The sequence below is a fragment of the Pristis pectinata genome, chromosome 21 (assembly GCF_009764475.1).
Source record: "Pristis pectinata isolate sPriPec2 chromosome 21, sPriPec2.1.pri, whole genome shotgun sequence".
Lineage (NCBI taxonomy): Eukaryota > Metazoa > Chordata > Chondrichthyes > Rhinopristiformes > Pristidae > Pristis > Pristis pectinata.
Window position 1 is genome coordinate 10778252 of NC_067425.1, and position 18174 is coordinate 10796425.

Here is an 18174-nt window from a genome sequence, read left to right on the forward strand (position 1 = left end):
ATTTGGGCTTTTATGATTCACAAGTCACTAAAAATAGCCAGTGCAGGGTAACCAGCTCATGAAAAAAAAATTAAGGAATTCAGTTGAGAAACAGGGAAGAAGTATTAGACTTGGTCTGATCACATTTACTGTGTGCATTTCTGGTCTCCACACTACAAGAGCAAAAAAAAATTTACTATGATTATAGCAAAAGGGAGAGTGCTCTTGGAAAGGCTAAACAGGTTATGAGGCAAGACAAGGTTGATGGGAGCTTTAATAGCAGTGAAATGGTTGATAAAATGGATGAGGAGGAGACTTTTCTCTTTGTGAAAGTACCCAAAACTAGGGCCACAAATACATGATAGTCAATAATAGGTTCATAGAGTAATACAGCACAGAAACAAGCCCTTTGGCCCAACTCGTCCATGCCGATCAAGATGCCCATCTAAACTAGCCCCATTTGCCCGCGTTTGGTCCATATCCCTCTAAACCTTTCCTATCCATGTACCTGTCCAACTGTCTTTTAGATATTGTTATTGTACCCGCATCTACTGCTTCATCTGGCAGCTCATTCCACATACATACCACCCTCTGCACGAAGAAGTTACCCCTCAGGTCCCTTTTAAATCTTTTCCCTCTCACCTTAAACCTATGCCCTCTTGATTCCCTTACCCTGGTAAAAAGATTGTGTGCATTCATCCTGTCTACGCCTCTCATGATTTTATACATTTCTATAAAGTCGCTACTCAGTCTCCCATGCTCAAGAAATAAAGTCCTAGCCTGCCCAACCTCTCCCTATAACTCAGGCCCTCAAGTCTGGGCAACATTCTCGTAAATCCTCTTTGCATTCTTTCCAGCTTAATGACATCTTTCCCATAACAGGGTAACCAAAACTGTACACAATACTCCAGGTACGGCCTCACCAACATCTTGTAAAACTGCAACATAACGTCCTAACTGCTATTCTCAATGCCCTGACTGATGAAGGCCAATGTGCCAAATGCCTTCAAATCCAACACATGCTAATCACATACCTTAGCCTTCTGGGAGTGATTTAGTGATGGATCTATTTTTGGTGGTGTTGGGTGAGGGAGATATTGACCAGGATGTTGGGAGAACTCCCACCTCCCCTGAAATATCAGGGTGGAGTTCAGAGCACTGCAGGAAGTCACGTTATCCAACACCTTTCCCATTCCGCTCTAATCTGAAGCATCGTCCACATGAACAGCAATGGCAACCAAGGAAAAGCAGCTGATCGTAATTCAGCAATGTGGGAGGAGAAGGTATAGTCCTCCGAATGGTCCCCCAGAGAACAGCGGAAAGCTTTTATGAATCATGTTCTGTTCCTGGCTTGCTGAGGGCCGAGTCATTTACCAGATTTCCTTATCTGACGCAACACTTTAACTGTGGAGGGTTAACATTTATTGTGCAAGCTTTATTGATTGAAGAGAAAACGCCAATGCAAGTCCCGTTCACTTGGCAAGGCAGAGGAGCTAAAGGACCGTCTGTGGGAGCACGCGGTATCCATGAGCACCCTGCTTGAGTTCCACGATCGGTGGGCCCCTCAGAGGATCACGTGTGTCGTGGACGGTGAAAACGCGATTCTTATCTGAAGTGTTGCGTGTGGGTTTTCGCAGCTGTTTGTTCGCATTATTGCTGTTGTTATGTAGTTTGCACAGTTTTTCTTCTGCCTTCTTGTATTAGTTGTAGTATTTTTGACACTGGATGTCCTTTTGTAGTGCTTTTAGCAAATAAATGTTTGTAACACAAAAAAAACCCAAAAAGGACTGTCTGTGCCTGCTTTAAGCTATTCCATACACAAGGGAACAATTTTCCCATAGCTTTCAGCGTCCCAAACTCTTGCACCCTCCACAGCCCATCATTACTGACACCAGCCCCACCTTTCTATTTTCATTTCATTACTTTTTTTTCCCTCCAAAGCTCTCTCATACATGAAGACCAACAACAAAGACTTTCTACAGAAAAACTTAAGGGAATTTAGCTACGTTACTGAAGTGATGGACTGAGATTTGAATGCGCAGAGTCAATGAATTTGTTTTTGAGTGCGAGGTTTAGTGCTGAAATCAGATTGTCTTTGGGCCCTCTTATTTGCAAGCTGTGCTTAGTCTTCTGACAACACTGCTCTGAAACTGTTGTGGTCCAAAGTAAAGTTCTCATTTCCCAACCTCCTCCCCATTCCTCCCATCCCTTGGGTAAAGAATCTGGGCTTCGACAATCACAGTAGGTTGGTGCCGTCATTCCTATTGTCATTACTGTCAACGTATAATATGGAATTATATCTCGAAATTTATGGTTAGGCTCAAACAGCTCAAAATGGCAGCTAACTCCATTCCTGTTCTGTGCAGCCCCGGGTACGCTAAGTGGTGCCATCAACAGAGAACACAGTAAACCCTGGCTGACAGTCATGTGTGTCTGCAGCCACTGTGGCTTCTCTGGGGAGTCGAATCAGTTATGCAGAGCTCGCTACTTCACCCCGAGTGGAACACCTCTGGTCATACTTCTAACTCCCTTCACCCTCAAACAGGGTTAACCGGACACCTCCCACGAGCCGTTGAGCACAGCACTAGTTTAATGAATCCAATTTGTTAACGGAGGCTGTGGGGAATTAGCATCTCAAGTTCCCCTTTAATAGTCATAGAGTAATACAGCATGGAAACAGGCCCTTTGGCCCAATTTGTTCATGCTGACCATGGTGCCCACCAAGCTAGTCCATTTGCCCGCATTTGGCCCATATCCCTGTAAACCCCTCCTATCCACGTACTTATCCAAACGTCTTTTGAATGCTGTTTTTATAAAGTGGAGATTGATAAGTGTGAACAACAACTGGAGGTTAGCCATGCAGCATACATCAGGCCACACCAGGATTCCTCTGCACTTCACCTCCTGCCCCGAACTGGGACAGGAAGGACAGAAAGACAAAGAGTTTTTCTGTGCAGCAAATTGTTCTGGCTGGAATCTACTGGGAGACAGGAGAAGATTTGATTTACAAAAATTCCTTGGGGGGAATAGGACTTCAGTGATCCGTGAGATGAGAGGGGATCTTATAGAAACATATAAAATTATGAAAGGGATATAGAGGCAGGGAAGTTGTTTCCACTGGTAGGTGAGATTAGAACCAGGGAACATAGCCTCAAAATTTGGGGGATAGATTTAGGATGGAGATGAGGAGGAACTACTTTTCCCAGAGGGTAGTGAATCTGTGGAACTCTCTGTCCAGGGAAGCAGTAGAGGATACCTCATCCTATCTGGATGCATCACAGCTTGGTATGGCAACTGCTCTGCCCGGGCCTGCAAGAAACTACAGAGAGTTGTGGACACAGCCCAGCACATCAATGGGAACCAGCATCCCCTCCTTGAACTCTGTCTATACTTCTCTCTGCCTTGGTGAAGCAGCCAACATAATCAAAGACCCCACCCACCCGGATCATTCTCTCTTCTCCCTTCTCCCATCAGGCAGAAGATACAGGAGCCTGAGGGCACATGCCACCAGGCTCAAAGACAGCTTCTATCCCACCGTGACAAGACTATTGAACCCTTATATGATAAGATGGACTCTTGACCTCACAATCTACTTTGTTATGACCTTGCACCTTATTGTCTAGCTGCACTGCACTTCCCTGTAGCTGTGACACTTTACTCTGCATTCTGTTATTGTTTTTACCCTGTATTACCTCAATGCACTGTGTAATGAATTGATCCGTACGAACGGTATGCAAGACAGGTTTTTCACTGTACCTCGGTACAAGTGACAATAATAAACCAATCCCAATAAAATATACTTAAGACACAGTTAAGGTACATTTTTGCATAGTAGGGGATTTAAGGGTTATGGGGAAAAGGCAGGTAGATGGAGCTGAGTCCATGGTCAGATCAGCCATGATCTTATTGAATGGCGGAGCAGGCTCGACAGGCCAGATGGCCTCCTCCTGCTCCTATTTCTTATGTTCTTATGTAAGGGATTGTCCAAGGAGGAGCGATCGAGGAAAACTGGCCTGTACTCTCTGGAATTTAGAGGAACCAAAAGGGAACCTTATTGAGGCCTGGAAGATTCTGGGAGGGATTGATGTGTGAATGCTGAGAGGCAGCTTCCTCAAGCTGCAGGGTCTAAAATTTGAGAGCACTAGGAGTTGGGCCATTTAAGACCGAGTCAAGGAGAAATGTTTTCACTGCAGTTACAAATCCTTAGAATTCTCTACTCCAGAGGCCTGTGGATGTCCAGTCACCGAGTCCAGCCACTGAGATTGATAGATGTTTGGATATCAGGGGAATTGAAGGGATGTGGGGTCAGGCAAGAAAATTAACCGAGAGTAGAGGAGCAGCCATGAGCTTACTGAATGGCACAGCAGGCTTGAGGTTCCAAATAGATGACCCCTGCCCTTCTTTCTTAAGATAGAAATTGTAGACCTCAGGGGACAGAGTGACAGGAATGGGTCTAGAGTCACCAAGTAATACAGCATAGAAACAGGCCCTTCCACCCACCAAGTCCACAATAACCATTAAGCACCCGCCTACAGTGAGCCTACCCTAACGTGTTTTATTCTCCCCACTTGCACATTAATGCCAACCAGATTCTGCCACTCACCCACACACTAGGGGTAATTTACAGCAGCCAATTAACCCACCAATCTGCATGTCTTTGGAACGTGAAGTGAACCAGAGCATCTAGGGGAAACCCACGTGGTCACAGGGAGAACATGCAAACTGATCATTTGTAATTTATATTTTATGTTACATTATAATTCATGTTAATTTGAATTTATGTCAACTTATGTTTGTCGTGTACCGTGCTGCTGCTGTGAAAAGCTAATTTTCATGGCATTTATCCCCTATGACAACATGCCTATGACAACAATAAACTTGAACTCCACGCAGACAGCAGTGGGAGTCAGGATCGAACCAGGGTCGCTGCAGCTTTATCAGCCGTGCCACTTAGTAGTTTCTTCAGAAAGGTGGTGGTGATGGGGGTCCCAATGGATCACATGACTTGCTGCTCCACCAGGTGGTTCCTGGGTATGACTAGCACCCTCACTGATGGTGCAGAAGATCAGAGAAGAAAGGCCAGAAAAGGAAAATGGCTCCCTTAGCAGGGTAGCAGAGATGCAAAGGGGCGAGTGGCCTCCATCAAGACGATAAAATTCTAATGATCTTTATTTCAGCTGAGCTCAAGAACTTGAGAAGCCCAGGGGAGGGTGCCTGATAACGAGTCAACTGAGCCAAGAGCCGTGTGGTGCTGGGTCAGGGTGAGGGGCAAGAAACTGGGAGGGTTGGGGGGAGGAGAATGTAAAATCCACCTATACGGAGGGATGGGAATGGACCATCACCATTCAGATTGTGACCATTGTCATTTTAATATTATCTGTGGATTGCTGCCGTTGAAAGCAACATATACATAGAAGCAGCACAGTGCCACAGCTGGTGGCTGCTGCTTCACAGCTCCAAAAACCCAGGCTCAATCCCAACCTCAGGTGCTGTCTGTGTGGAGTTTGCACATTCTCCCGATGAATGTACAAAACTATGGTTCAGCTGCACTTGGATTATTCTGGTCGCCCCATTACAGGAAGGATGTGGAGGCTTTGGAGAGGGTTCAGGAGGTTTACCAGGATGTTTCCCGGATTAGAGGATATGAGCTATAAGGAGAAGTTGGACAAATTTGGATTGTTTTCTCTGGAGCATCGGAGGCTGAGGGGAGAACTGATAGAAGTTTATAAAATTATGTGAGGCATAGATAGGGTAGACAGCCAGAATCTTTTCCCCCAGGACCAAAATGTCCAATAAACAATCTGCTGGAAGAACTCAGCGGGTTGAGCAGCATCTGTGGGAGGAGAGGAATTGTCGACGTTTCGGGTCAAAACCTTGCATCAGGACAGTAGCTAATTCCTTTCCTCTCACAGATGCTGCTTGACCCGCTGAGTTCTGCCAGCAGATTGTTTGTTGCTCCAGATTCCAGCGTCTGCAGTCTCCTGTGTGTCTCTAGAGATGTCCAATACTAGAGGGCATAGCTTTAAGGTGAGGGGATAAAGTTTAAAGGGGAGGTGCAGCAATTTTTTTTACTTTTGTTTGTTTGTTTATTTGTTTATCATTACACAGAGAGTGGTAGGTGCCAGAGGTGTTAGTGGAAGCAGATATAAGATAAGATCTTTATCAGTCACATGTACATCGAAACATACAGTGAAATGCATTTTTTGCGTAGTGTTCTGGGGGGCAGCCCGCAAGTGTCGCCACACTTCCAGTGCCAACATAGCATGCCCACAACTTCCTAACCTGTACGTCTTTGGAATGTGGGAGGAAACCCACGCAGACACATGGAGAACATACAAACTCCTTACAGACAGCGGTGGGAATTGAACCCGGGTCACTGGCGCTGTAAAGTGTTACACTAACCACTACACTACCGTGCCTGCCCATAACATATATAGCGGCAATTAAGAGGCTTTTGGATAGACACATGAACATACAGGAAATGGAGGGACGTGGGTCACATGCAGGCAGAAGAACTTTGTTCAATTTGGCATCATGCTCGCACAGACATTGTGGGCCAAAGGGCTGGTTCCCGAGCTGTACTGTTCTATGTTCTAACACATAGGTTTCCTCTGGGTGCTTTGGTTTCCTCTCACATCCCAAAAAAAGCATGTGTTGGTAGGTTAATTAGCCACCGTAACCTTCCTGTAGTGTGTTCGCAAGTGATAGAATCTGAGGGGTGCTGATGGGAATAAGGGAGGAATAAAGTGGGATCAATGTAGGATTAGTGTAAATGGGCGGTTGGTGGTCAGTATAGTCTCCGTGGGCCAAAGGGCCTGTGTCCGGGCTGTTTCTCTCTATCACTGTATGACTGCAGAAAGTGGCAGAAATTGTGTTATCGCTGTATCACAACCTCTACTGCACTGGGACCAAATACAAAGCCAGGAGCTGGGAAGGCAATGATGCGTTTTTGTCACAAGCTTTCACATAAACCAGGAGGGACCGTTAGTCATCTGCCGACTTCCCCTTTGAACAAGGAACAGATGATGTTCAGCCTCTGCTTATGAAAATCTCTGGGTTTGATTCATAAACATGTTGGCTGGAGGTGAATTATTACCCTGAGTGTTTGTGAAGACAGTGCAGAGGGACAAAGGTGTTGAAATTCAGCTGATGTCTGCTGAATGTTCGAGTTACAGCTGCAGAGTTGGTGCAATCAACAACTTTCACTTATATAACACCTTTAACATAGCCAAACACTCCATGGGACTTTACAAGAGCATTAATCGTCTAAACCTGATACAGAGCCACATTAGATACAAGGGTGGATAATCAAAGGCTTAGTGAATGAGGTAAATCTACAACCATTAGGTTCTTGAACCGACCTGCACATCCGGTATGGACCACCTCTTGCACTACCGTGGACTTGTGTTCGATTGTGTCTTTGTTTCTTTTTGCATTCAGGTCTTGCTTTTGCAAGTCTTTCCCCCCTCCCCCACTGTATTGTATAATTTTACATGTAATTTATGCATAATTTATATTGTGTTGTCTGTACCTACGTGCCTGTGATGCTGCTGCAAGCAAGTTTTTCCAATGTACCCGTACCTCACCATACTTGTGGACATGATGATAAACCCAACTTGACTTGAAACTGCAAGCAGTGTCTGAAAGATGGAAGGAGACTTAGGGAGTTCCGGTGCGTGGTTCTGGGCTGCTGAATGCAAACCCAGCAATGGTGGAGTGATTGAACTCAGGGGCATGGGAGTTAGCTTAAGTATTTCTTTTATATTTTGGCATGATGGACTTGACAGGCCAAATGGCCTCCTACCTTTCCTTAAGCTTCTATAATTCCATGATTATGTAATATCATGATAGTTTTATGCTGATACAAGAGATTTTGTTCACAGAGCAAATATGGAAAATAGTCATACAGCATGGAAGCAGGCCCTTCGGCCCAACTCGTTCATGCTGTGTTGCCCAGCGAGGTAGTCCCATCTGCCTGCATTTGGCCCAAGTGCTAAAATAAATTGATCTTTGAAGATTTTCCAAAAGGGATTCATCACCAGTGAAATGTCAACATGTGGGCAGTGGGCTTGGCTACACCTGACTGCCCTCAGCACCCATTGGCAACTATATAAATTATGCATAACTTACACGTAAAATTATACAATACAGTGGGGGGGGGGGGAAAGACTGTTGCAAAAGCAAGACCTGAATGCAAAAAGAAACAAAGACACAATCGAACACAAGTCCACGGTAGTGCAAGAGGTGGTCCGTACCGGATGTGCAGGTCGGTTCAAGAACCTAATGGTTGTAGATTTATCGCATTCACTAAGCCTTTGATTATCCACCCTTGTATCTAATGTGGCTCTGTATCAGGTTTAGACTCGTGTAGAGGATAGGGACTTGTAGCAGCAAATGCTGAAGTGGATTAAAACTGAAAAACGATACTTCAAATATATCAGAGAACAGTACAGCACAATACAGGCCCTTCAGCCCACAATGTTGTGCCCACCTTTAAACCTCGCCTAAGACTATCTAACCCCTTCCTCCCACATATCCCTCTATTTTAAATTCCTCCATATGCTTATCTAGTAACCTCTTGAATTTGACCAATGTACCTACCTCCACCACCACCCCAGGCAGCGCATTCCAAGCCCCAACCACTCTCTGGGTAAAAACCTCCCTCTGGTATCTCCCTTGAACTTCCCACCTATTACATTAAAGTCATGCCCTCTTGTATTGAGCATTGGTGCCCTGGGACAGAGGCGCCGGCTGTCCACTCTACCTATTCCTCTCAGTATCAGAGACAATCTGCGACTTCAAGTCTCTTTGGAGATTATAACACTTTGGTGCCAGTTGGGAGCAGAACTATCTGCCCAATCGCAGAATTCCCATCAGAAGTGGCACAACGTGAAGCAAAGACACTGAAGTTATGCAAGGGGATGCTGGTTAAATTACTGGACACACATTCACGTTTGTTTTTTTCCCCCCCACCCCTACAGAATAAGGCACAGATAGGGTGAATGTCCACAGTCTTTCCCCCCCAGTGTTGGGAAATCAAGAACTAGAGGGCATAGGTTTAAGATGAGAGGGGAGGGATTTAATTGGAACTGGAGGGGCAACTTTTTTTTTACCCAGAGGGTGGTATGTACATGGAATGAGCTGCCGAAGGAGATGGTTGAGGCAGGTACATTAACAACATTTAAAAGGTACTTGGACAGGTACATGGATAGGAAAGGTTTAGAGGGATATGGGCCAAACACAGGCAAATGGATCTTGCTTAGATGGGAATTTTGGTCCATATGGACCAGTTGGGCCAAAGGACCCATTTCTGTGCTGTATGACTCTACATCAGAGGTCTGGTCTGTTGCTCCAGAGACACATGTTCAATTCCAACCAGAGGGCTGGGAATCCAAATAATTAGTCATAGAGCTATACAGCATGGAAACAGGCCCTTCAGCCCAACTTGTCCACGTTGACCAAGTTGCCGACATGAGCTAGTCCCATTTGTTTGTCCCATGTCCCTCTAAACGTTTCCTATCCATGTACCTGTCCAAATGTCTTTTAAATGTCATAATTGCACCCATCTCTACCACCTCCTCTGGCAGCTCGTTCCACATACACACCACCCTCTGCATGAAAAATTAAATAACTTTGGACTAAAAAGCTTGTATCAGGACTACCACATCATTGCAAAAATCTCACCTGATTCACTAACCCTTCAGGGAAGGAAGTCTGCCACTGTTGCCCAGTCTGGTCTGTAATGTGACTCCAGCCCCTCTAGTGCGGCTGACTCCTGACTCCTCTCTGAAGTAGCCTCACGAGCCATTCAGTTCAAAGTAATCAGTGATGGGAAGTAAATCGGCCTAGTCAGCAATGCTTACACCCCGTAAACAAATAGAGATTTAAAAAAAACCACAATATTTTGTAGTATTACACACATGTAACTGTGCCCTGAAATTATTCTCTGTCCCGTGTACCAGAGGTAGATGATGCCTGACTGCTTCTGCTCCCCACCTTGCTGTTGGAGGTGGAGGGGTTCACTCACTGATTGAGGCCCATACCTGTTAAATTCTTTTTACATGGTAACAGCTCAATTAACATTAAGGCAGCTACCAACAGCTAGTCCAACCACCCAGCTCACGTCTGATACATGTCCAATGACTTAACCACTATGCTACTTTAACACTACCTTGGACTATTTCCCCCCCCCTCTCTCAATATTGCACTAGTGCCGTTGTTTATTTTGGACGTGCAAGTTATGTATAATTTATGTTAATTTAAGTTTGTTAACTTATGTTTGTCCTCGTTTTGTAATGTACTGTGCTGCTGCTGCAAGAAGCTAATTGTCATTCGTGCCTATAAGATTTCTTTGTTAGTCACATGTACATCGAAACACACAGTGAAATGCACCTTTTGCGTAGAGTGTTCTGGGGGCAGCCCGCAAGTGTCGCCACGCTTCCGGCGCCAACATAGCACGCCCACAACCTCCTAATGTGTACGCCTTTGGAATGTGGGAGGAAACCAGAGCATCTAGAAGAAACCCACACAGACACGGGGAGAACGTACAAACTCCTTACAGACAGTGGCCGGAATTGAACCCGGGTCACTGGTGCTGTAAAGTGCTACCCTACCGTACCTGTGTATGCATGCTTATGACAACAATAAACTTGAACTACCTTAAGTCATTGCAACACTTACAATAAGCCCCATCAGTTGATGTTACAGGCAGATGGCTCCATCTGCTCCCAGTGTAGATTTCCTCACTCCCTCACACAATGGGTGGATGCAGATATTTCAGCCCAATGACTTGTCATTAAAACCCTTCTTCCCTGAGGGATGCGTGTAATCGAGTATCTCCCTGTGACCCTCAGTGAAAGAGGGCGATGTACTGGAAACACTGTTACTTGGTAATGCTGCTCTGAATCAGCATTACTTCACGCTCCTCAGCTCCATTCCTGCTTGTACTCAATTTCAGTCAATAACTTACTGGCAGCTGACCTAATGCTGTGTGCTGGAGTTCTTATTACCCTCACACTACCTTGAGAATCTGGTGACTTTGAAAGCTGGGCGTTCTCACTTGCTGGAGAGAGACTGCAGGGGACTTTCTTTCACAAAGATGTCAGTCAATTGGGACATGACAGGTATCCGTCTGCATCCTCCCTGTGTGCTGCTCCTCGACCTTCGCCGAGCCTGCTTGCCATTGAGCTCGACTAGAGTGGGCTTCTGGTGAACTCTGTGCCACTCATCAATCATTAGCATGCCAAGAGAGGCAAGTGCCTCAAGGTGGTGGCATCTATCATCAAGGATCCCCACCATCAGGGCCATGCTCTCTTCTCACTGCTACTGTCAGGCAGGAGATACAAAAGCCTGAAGTCCCACACCACCAGGTTCAAGAACAGCTACTTCCCTACAACCATCAGGTTCTTGAACCAACCTGCACAATCCTAACCCTACCTCAGCAACAGAACACTACAGACCACCTCTTGCACTACCGTGGGCTTGTCATCTCGGATTGTGTCTTTGTGTTTTGCACTAAGGTCTTGTTTTTGCAAAGACTTTTTTCCCCCTCTCTCTTCATTGTCTTGTATAATGTATGTATAAGTTATATTATGTGTGTTGTCCTGACTTACGTGCCTGTGATGATGCTGCAAGCAAGTGTTTCATTGTACCTGTACCTCACCGTACTTGACCCAGTCAAGTCACTCGATGCCTGTCTCTCTCAGCTGATAGGTTGGGCAACCCTTGAGGACGTTTCTCAGATATGTCATTTTTCTGGCAATGAGGAGGACCTTCTGTGCATGGAGCCAGAAGACACAGGAGCGGTCTTAAGCAAATACGTCACATCTGTATTCATTATGGCAGACATTGTAGTTGGAGAATTCAGGGAGAGAGATGGTTGAAGTCCAGAACAATATACCATCCAAAATGCGGAGGTATTAGACATCTAAGTGGGTAAATCCCCAGGGCCTGATGAAATGTATTCCTTTAAATTTTAAAAATTTCACACATACCCTGCATATGCCAGGTACAGTGCCACAATTGGTAAATGGTCAGGCACTGAGGAGTGCAGAGGAACAAAGGGATCTGGGAGTTCAGATACATAATTCCCTGAAAGTGGTGTCACAGGTAGACAGGGTTGTAAAGGCGGCTTTCGGCATCCTGGCATTCATAAATCAAAGTATTGAGTATAGGAGTTGGGATGTTATGGTGAGGTTGTATAAGACATTGGTGAAGCCAAATTTGGAGTATTGTGTGCAGTTCTGGTCACCTAACTATAGGAAGGATATCAGTAAAATTGAAAGAGTGCAGAGGAGATTTACTAGGATGTTGCCGGGTCTTCAGGAGTTGAGTTACAGGGAAGGATTGAACAGGTTAGGACTTTATTCCTTGGAGCGTAGAAGAATGAGGGGAGATTCGATAGAGGTTTACAAAATTATGAGGGGTATAGACAGAGTAAACGTGAGTAGGCTCTTTCCACCTAGATTAGGAGAGATAAGTACGAGAGGACATGGCTTTAGGGTGAAAGGGGAAAGGTTTAGGGGGAACATTAGGGGGAACTTCTTCACTCAGAGAGTGGTGGGAGTGTGGAACGGGCTGCCATCTGATGTGGTAAATGCGGGCTCACTCTCAAGCTTTAAGAATAAATTGGATAGATACATGGATGGGAGAGGTCTGGAGGGTTATGGACTAGGTGCAGGTCAATGGGACTAGTGAAATAAAGTTTCTGCACAGACTAGAAGGGCCGAATGGTCTGTTTTCTGTGCTGTAGTGTTCTATGGTTCTAACTGGCCCTCATCGGCTGAGACCACAAAATGCCTGTTATATTTAGTATGGAGCTTTAGAGTGGTTTTACACTGATGAGCCTGAATTTTGACGGCATCCTGTAGGTGGATCAGCTGATTCAGGCAATAAGCAGCAGAGTCCCAGCTTACAAAGAACTAGCTGATCAACACATTGTTTGGGGGTGGGTGGGGTCCTAAGTTGTCAGAGGAGGGTGGGATTGGGTCTAGCCATGAAGGACCTTGCAGATAAATGGGATGTTGAACCTCATGAACTCAGCTAACAGCCAAGCCAGGTAACTGTGGGAAGATGTGGAACTGTGGAATTGGCAACACTGGAGGAGGTTGGCAGGAAAAATGCAGTATTTTGAGAAAGCATTTGGGTTAGCTCCACGTTAGGCTGTTGGCAGTGTGTCTGGGTAATGAGATCATCGTGGTTATACACCCCTGAACTGAACCACAAATGTTCCGCATTAATGGACAAATATCAATGCTGTGGCAGATATTTTAACACAGGAGAAAGTGTTGTTGAGTGGGTTTGGTTTTAGAAACAATCCACATCACAAGACTGGAGCTGACAGATCAGGAAGCCAGAGGTAGAAATTTCCTGACCACCTTGTGATGCCTGGCTGCATCCCCATAGGGCCCACACATAACCCACCTGCTTTCACTTGAATTTCAATTTTAAAATGACTACAACCTCTGATCAAGGAGTAACCCTGTGCCTGTATGCTGGGATTTTCTGTTTCTACACCCACCTATCCTTAAAGTGAATGGATGGGCAGAAAATGGTGGAAGGGGTGAATGTAGAAATGGGAAACCAGGGCTCCATCTCCTGCTCTGTAGTGAAATCTCGCTGGAGGCGGTATCCCTGAAGTATACGTGACTTTAATAAACCTTTACAACTAACGACTTACAACAGGAATTCTGAGCAGTCTCAAACTATAAAGGTTATTCATTCTGTTAATCCCTTTGACTCCAATCAATGCAGAATAGAACATGGTGGTTACATAATTGGACTAATAGTCTAACAGGCCTGGACAGGTATCCAGAGACACGACTTCCAACTCCACCTCTAGGGAATTTAAATAGTTAACTAAGTAAATTGAGATTTAAAAAGGTAGAATGCATAATGGTGGCCACTGGACTGTCATTAAAAATACAAAGGGTTAGGACATATGTTTAAGGTGGGAGGAGGAAAGTTTAATGGAGGCATGTGGGGCAAGCTCTTTTAATGACACAGAGTGGTAGGTGCCTTGAACAGACTGCCAGGGGTAGTGTGGAAGCAGATACAATAGTGGCATTTAAGAGGCTTTTAGATAGACACATGAATGTGCAGGGAGTGGAGGGATATGGATCACGTGCAGGCAGAAGAGATTCAGTTTAATTCGGTGTCGTGTTCAGCACAGAAGTTGTGGGCCGAAGGGCCTGTTCCCTTGCTGTACTGCTGAACAACGGCCTTCAGGAAGGGAAGTCTGCCAACTTAAGCCCCGTGATTCTGACCCACAAGAACGTGTTCACTCTAAACTGCTCTTTGAAGTGGGTGAGGAAGCCACTTGGATCAAGGGCAGTTCGGGTAATAAATGCTGGGCTTTGCTGCAACGTCCACCTTCCCATGAATGAATTAAAAAGCCTGAGGATTTCCCTCACCCAAACGTCCACGCGATTATTCCTGCGTTTTCTGACCCATGTCCATTCCTGCCTTTCGACTGTCTGAACCCGTGCCATTTTCACCTTGTTTTTAGTTGCAGTGGTTTTCAGATCTCTATCTACCCCACACTGTGCCTCAGAAAGTGACAGTGGTCACTCAGATAGAAACTCAGATCCCTGGGCAGCATATGAAGGTTAAAATGATAATCTTCTCCTCTTCACATGAGCAATGATATTAATCCCCACTGCAGTAAACCTGAAGGCGGTACAGACCTCTCTGCTGTCAAGCACAGGAATTCTACTGCCACGTCTCAACAGCTGTGGGATGGATCCCGATTTCTGGAAAGGAAGAAAATTAGGAAGCACCTCCTCTCCTCAGCTTTATAACAGCTCTTAAAAGGTTGGTGACTCTAACCACAGCCATACAGGTTCTCAGTTATCAGTATTTTGGCTGCACCTTACTGCTGGTTGAGCTGCTATTACAAAGTGGACCTGGACGGTTTGGCCTGTTTTATCTCATCCTTCCAATGCCGCAGATCGACTATTCGTGTTTCAGCTTCCCCTCCGTTCTTAGCATCGCAGAGTTAATTTGGTTCCAGTGTTCACTGGCCATCCACTGCAGGGAAGCTGAGCGATCAATGTAGTTGACTAATGGCAGCCCAGTCAGACAGACAGTCTCCTCTTCCCCTGTCCTCTAATGATACAGTTTCAGCAGGGATGAAGTATCAGTGAGCTGGATGAGATCACTGTAAGAACAAAGCTCCTGTGGAGCCTCAAGTGCTCTTGGTGCAAGGCCAGACCACACCGATAATGTTTAAGCTGGATGCAGATCTTGGATGGCAGCAGAATGAACCCGTGATAAAAAATGAACTCGTGTCCATAGAGCACTTTTATGCCAGCAAAGACTTTACAGCTAATGATGCATTTCTGAAGTGCAGTCGCTGTAATGTGGGCAAAGTGGGAGCACAGCAAGATCCCACAAGCAGCAATGTGATGGCGACCATCATAATGGTTACAGTGGAGGGGTAAGCATTGGCCAGAACACACTGCTCTCCTAAACAGCATCAACGGATCTTTCCTCTTCACTTGAAGAGCTCATCCTACTGACAGCCCCTCCAACAGGGCAGCACTCCCTCCGTAACTCACAGCAGACCTTGAGCCCACAACCTTCTGACTCAGAGGCGAGGGTGCTGCATATTGAGCTATTGCTGATATCGATCAGAGGTTCACCTCAAGATGAGGGAGGTACTGCAAAGTGGTAAACTGGCCCAATGCTTGCTTCGGGTTTGATCCAATGTGATGTTACACAGGAATGTTACAGAAACACTGGTAAGGTGAAAATGGAAAACAGATGTAGGCACAGGGTCTGAGGGAGAAACATTTCAATGGAAGTCCCTCACGGGTCTATGCCACCAATCTCAGAGGTGGATCTAGTCTCTGCATTTCACTTCACCCGTTGGATGGTTTGCCCATCTTCCTCACTTGTCCAAGGCTTTGGCACCAGTTAGTAACTGATTACAGATGTGCAGAGGCCAGAAATTGAAGGAGGGGCTGGTTAGCAGTCCGGTGTGATAAATGGACCTGTTCTAGTCGCCTTGCTAAGAGGGCTGTGAGTGTTAGTCATTTAGCCCACTACAATCCTGCAGGGGTGGTGGGGGGGGGGGGGGGGGGGGAGAGGATCGAAGCGCAAGTGATGGCTCCTACCATTACGAAAGCAAGTTGCTCATTCTTGAACAGGAAGAGTGAATGGAAGGATGTGGCACTGATACCATAGAGAGAGTCCATCTAAGTCACCAACCTTCCATGAAATGTCAACACTGTTCTTTCCTTTCCGCTCCGTCTCTGACTTGCATTCTTCCTCTGTCTCGTCCTCACTATCAGTGTCACATTCTGTCTTGCTCTTTCCTGCCATCTCACTTTTGGTCTTCCTCAGTAACTCTCTCTACCTTGCACTCTCACGTTCTGTCTCACTCTCTCTCTCTCCCTTTCACTTGTGAACGCTCACACTCCCCCTGCCTCTCCTACCCAGCATGCACTCTCTCTCTCTTCCCCCTTCACGTTCACTCTCTCCTTCCCTCCCACTCCCTCTCTCAGCTGTCACACCCCAACTCTCCCCACAACCGCCTCTTGCTCTGGTTATTTCTCTCTTTGCGCCCCCCCCTTTCCTTTACTCCTGTTCTACCTTTCTTGCCTTCTTCCCCGCCACATCTCCTTCTTGTTTCCTCTCTCATCCTCTGCTTGCCTCTTGTCCTGTGGTTTACTCTCCCTCTCTCTATCCCCCAGCTCTTTCTCTTGCACCCGATTTTCTCTCTCTCAATGAACAAACACATCTTCCCACTTTGCATCACCCACCTAAAAATCACAAACAAACATCCCCAGACTGACCATACCCACGTTAACCCAATTTGGTGATTTTCCTGACCTTGAGGTAACTCTGCCAGTATATCAGACCCTTGAGATCAACACCGTGGCAGATGAGCCAGACATTTTAAAAAATAAGATCTTGCTTGACCGAGCAATTTTGCCTTCATCAGCAAAAACTAAACACAGATCCCAAAGCCCTGATTTTTACACCCTTCGATCCCCTGCTGGTTGTTAACACCTCCTCCTCCCTCAGCCGAGGAATGCGGCAGACACTTACCGCTGCAGCGTTTCTGTAGGTGCAGGATCTCCATGTGCAAGCCATGTAGTAGATCCATGTGTTCTCCCTTTAAGAAGGCAATGTTCCGATGGACGCTCTGCAGCTGCCGCTCCAAAGACGAGGTCTCCATGGTCACCGAGTAAACAGTCTGGGCCCGGAGAGGAAAGTGCAGATTAACGACCAGGAAACAGAATGACGTGGAGCACAGTCACACATTCAGACCCCCTGAGGATGCTGCAATATACCCTCCTCTCTGTTGCGCAATGAGAGAACTACAATCCACCGAGCTCCAGCCTGGCGTCAGTCAGTCAGTGCTGCTCCCCAGAAATAAACAAGGTTCACTAGGCAACAATTCTCTCTGACTTGCTGCAAATTAAAAGCTCCTCAGCTGCGCACGTCCTTTACAGATTATCATTAAGGAAATACGACGGATTACAGCATTTCCAAATTGGTATTCTTTAATTTGGCAAATGCAGATTGTCCTTTGAATTAAAGAAAAAAAATCACAGAACTGCTGCTTTGTAAAGATCATTAACCTTATGGGAACAACAAAATGGAAATGGCCTTAGCAGAGGCTCAGTTAATGCAGACAGTGTTCCAATTGTAAAATTATCAATGTTGGCAACCGACTGGTACCTGGATTGGGATTTGCCTTCGATAACTGGTAGTTTAGTCCACAATTAGACAACCGGGCTATCTGCCAGGTACGAAACAGAAAGCCATACCTTTCTGTGAAAGGTTCAGCACATCTGAGGCCCTTTCTCTCCTCCCTGTCTCGGTCTGATGTATCTCTTCCTCTTCTTTTCCCCCTCTGGGAAGGCCATTTGGCCCCACAAGACCATTCTACCCACTAGTTAGAACAAGGCGGAGCTGTTTCTGAGCACTCCCTGCCTACCGGAGCACAGACCACCAGAACCTCCATCAGGGGCAGCATGGTAGTGTAGCAGTTAGTGTAACGCTATTACAGCGCCAGCGACCCAGATCCAATTCCGGCCACGGTCTGTAAGGAGTTTGTACATTCTCCCCGTGTCTGCGTGGGTTTCCTCTGGCTGCTCCGGTTTCCTCCCACATTCCGAAGACGTACAGGTTAGGAAGTTGTGGGCATGCTATGTTGGCACTGGAAGCACACTGACACTTGCGGGC

General features: G+C 46.1%; 1 protein-coding gene across 1 annotated transcript in view; it reads right to left on the reverse strand.

Moving 5' to 3' along the window:
- LOC127581365 (coiled-coil domain-containing protein 92-like) overlaps positions 1–18174 on the reverse strand; it is a 51066-nt gene that overhangs the window by 16862 nt on the left and 16030 nt on the right. The window contains exon 2 of the mRNA XM_052035737.1: positions 17032–17179. Coding sequence (XP_051891697.1) covers positions 17032–17161 — 130 coding nt within the window. The 5' untranslated portion in view covers positions 17162–17179. The remainder of the gene's footprint in view (positions 1–17031; positions 17180–18174) is intronic.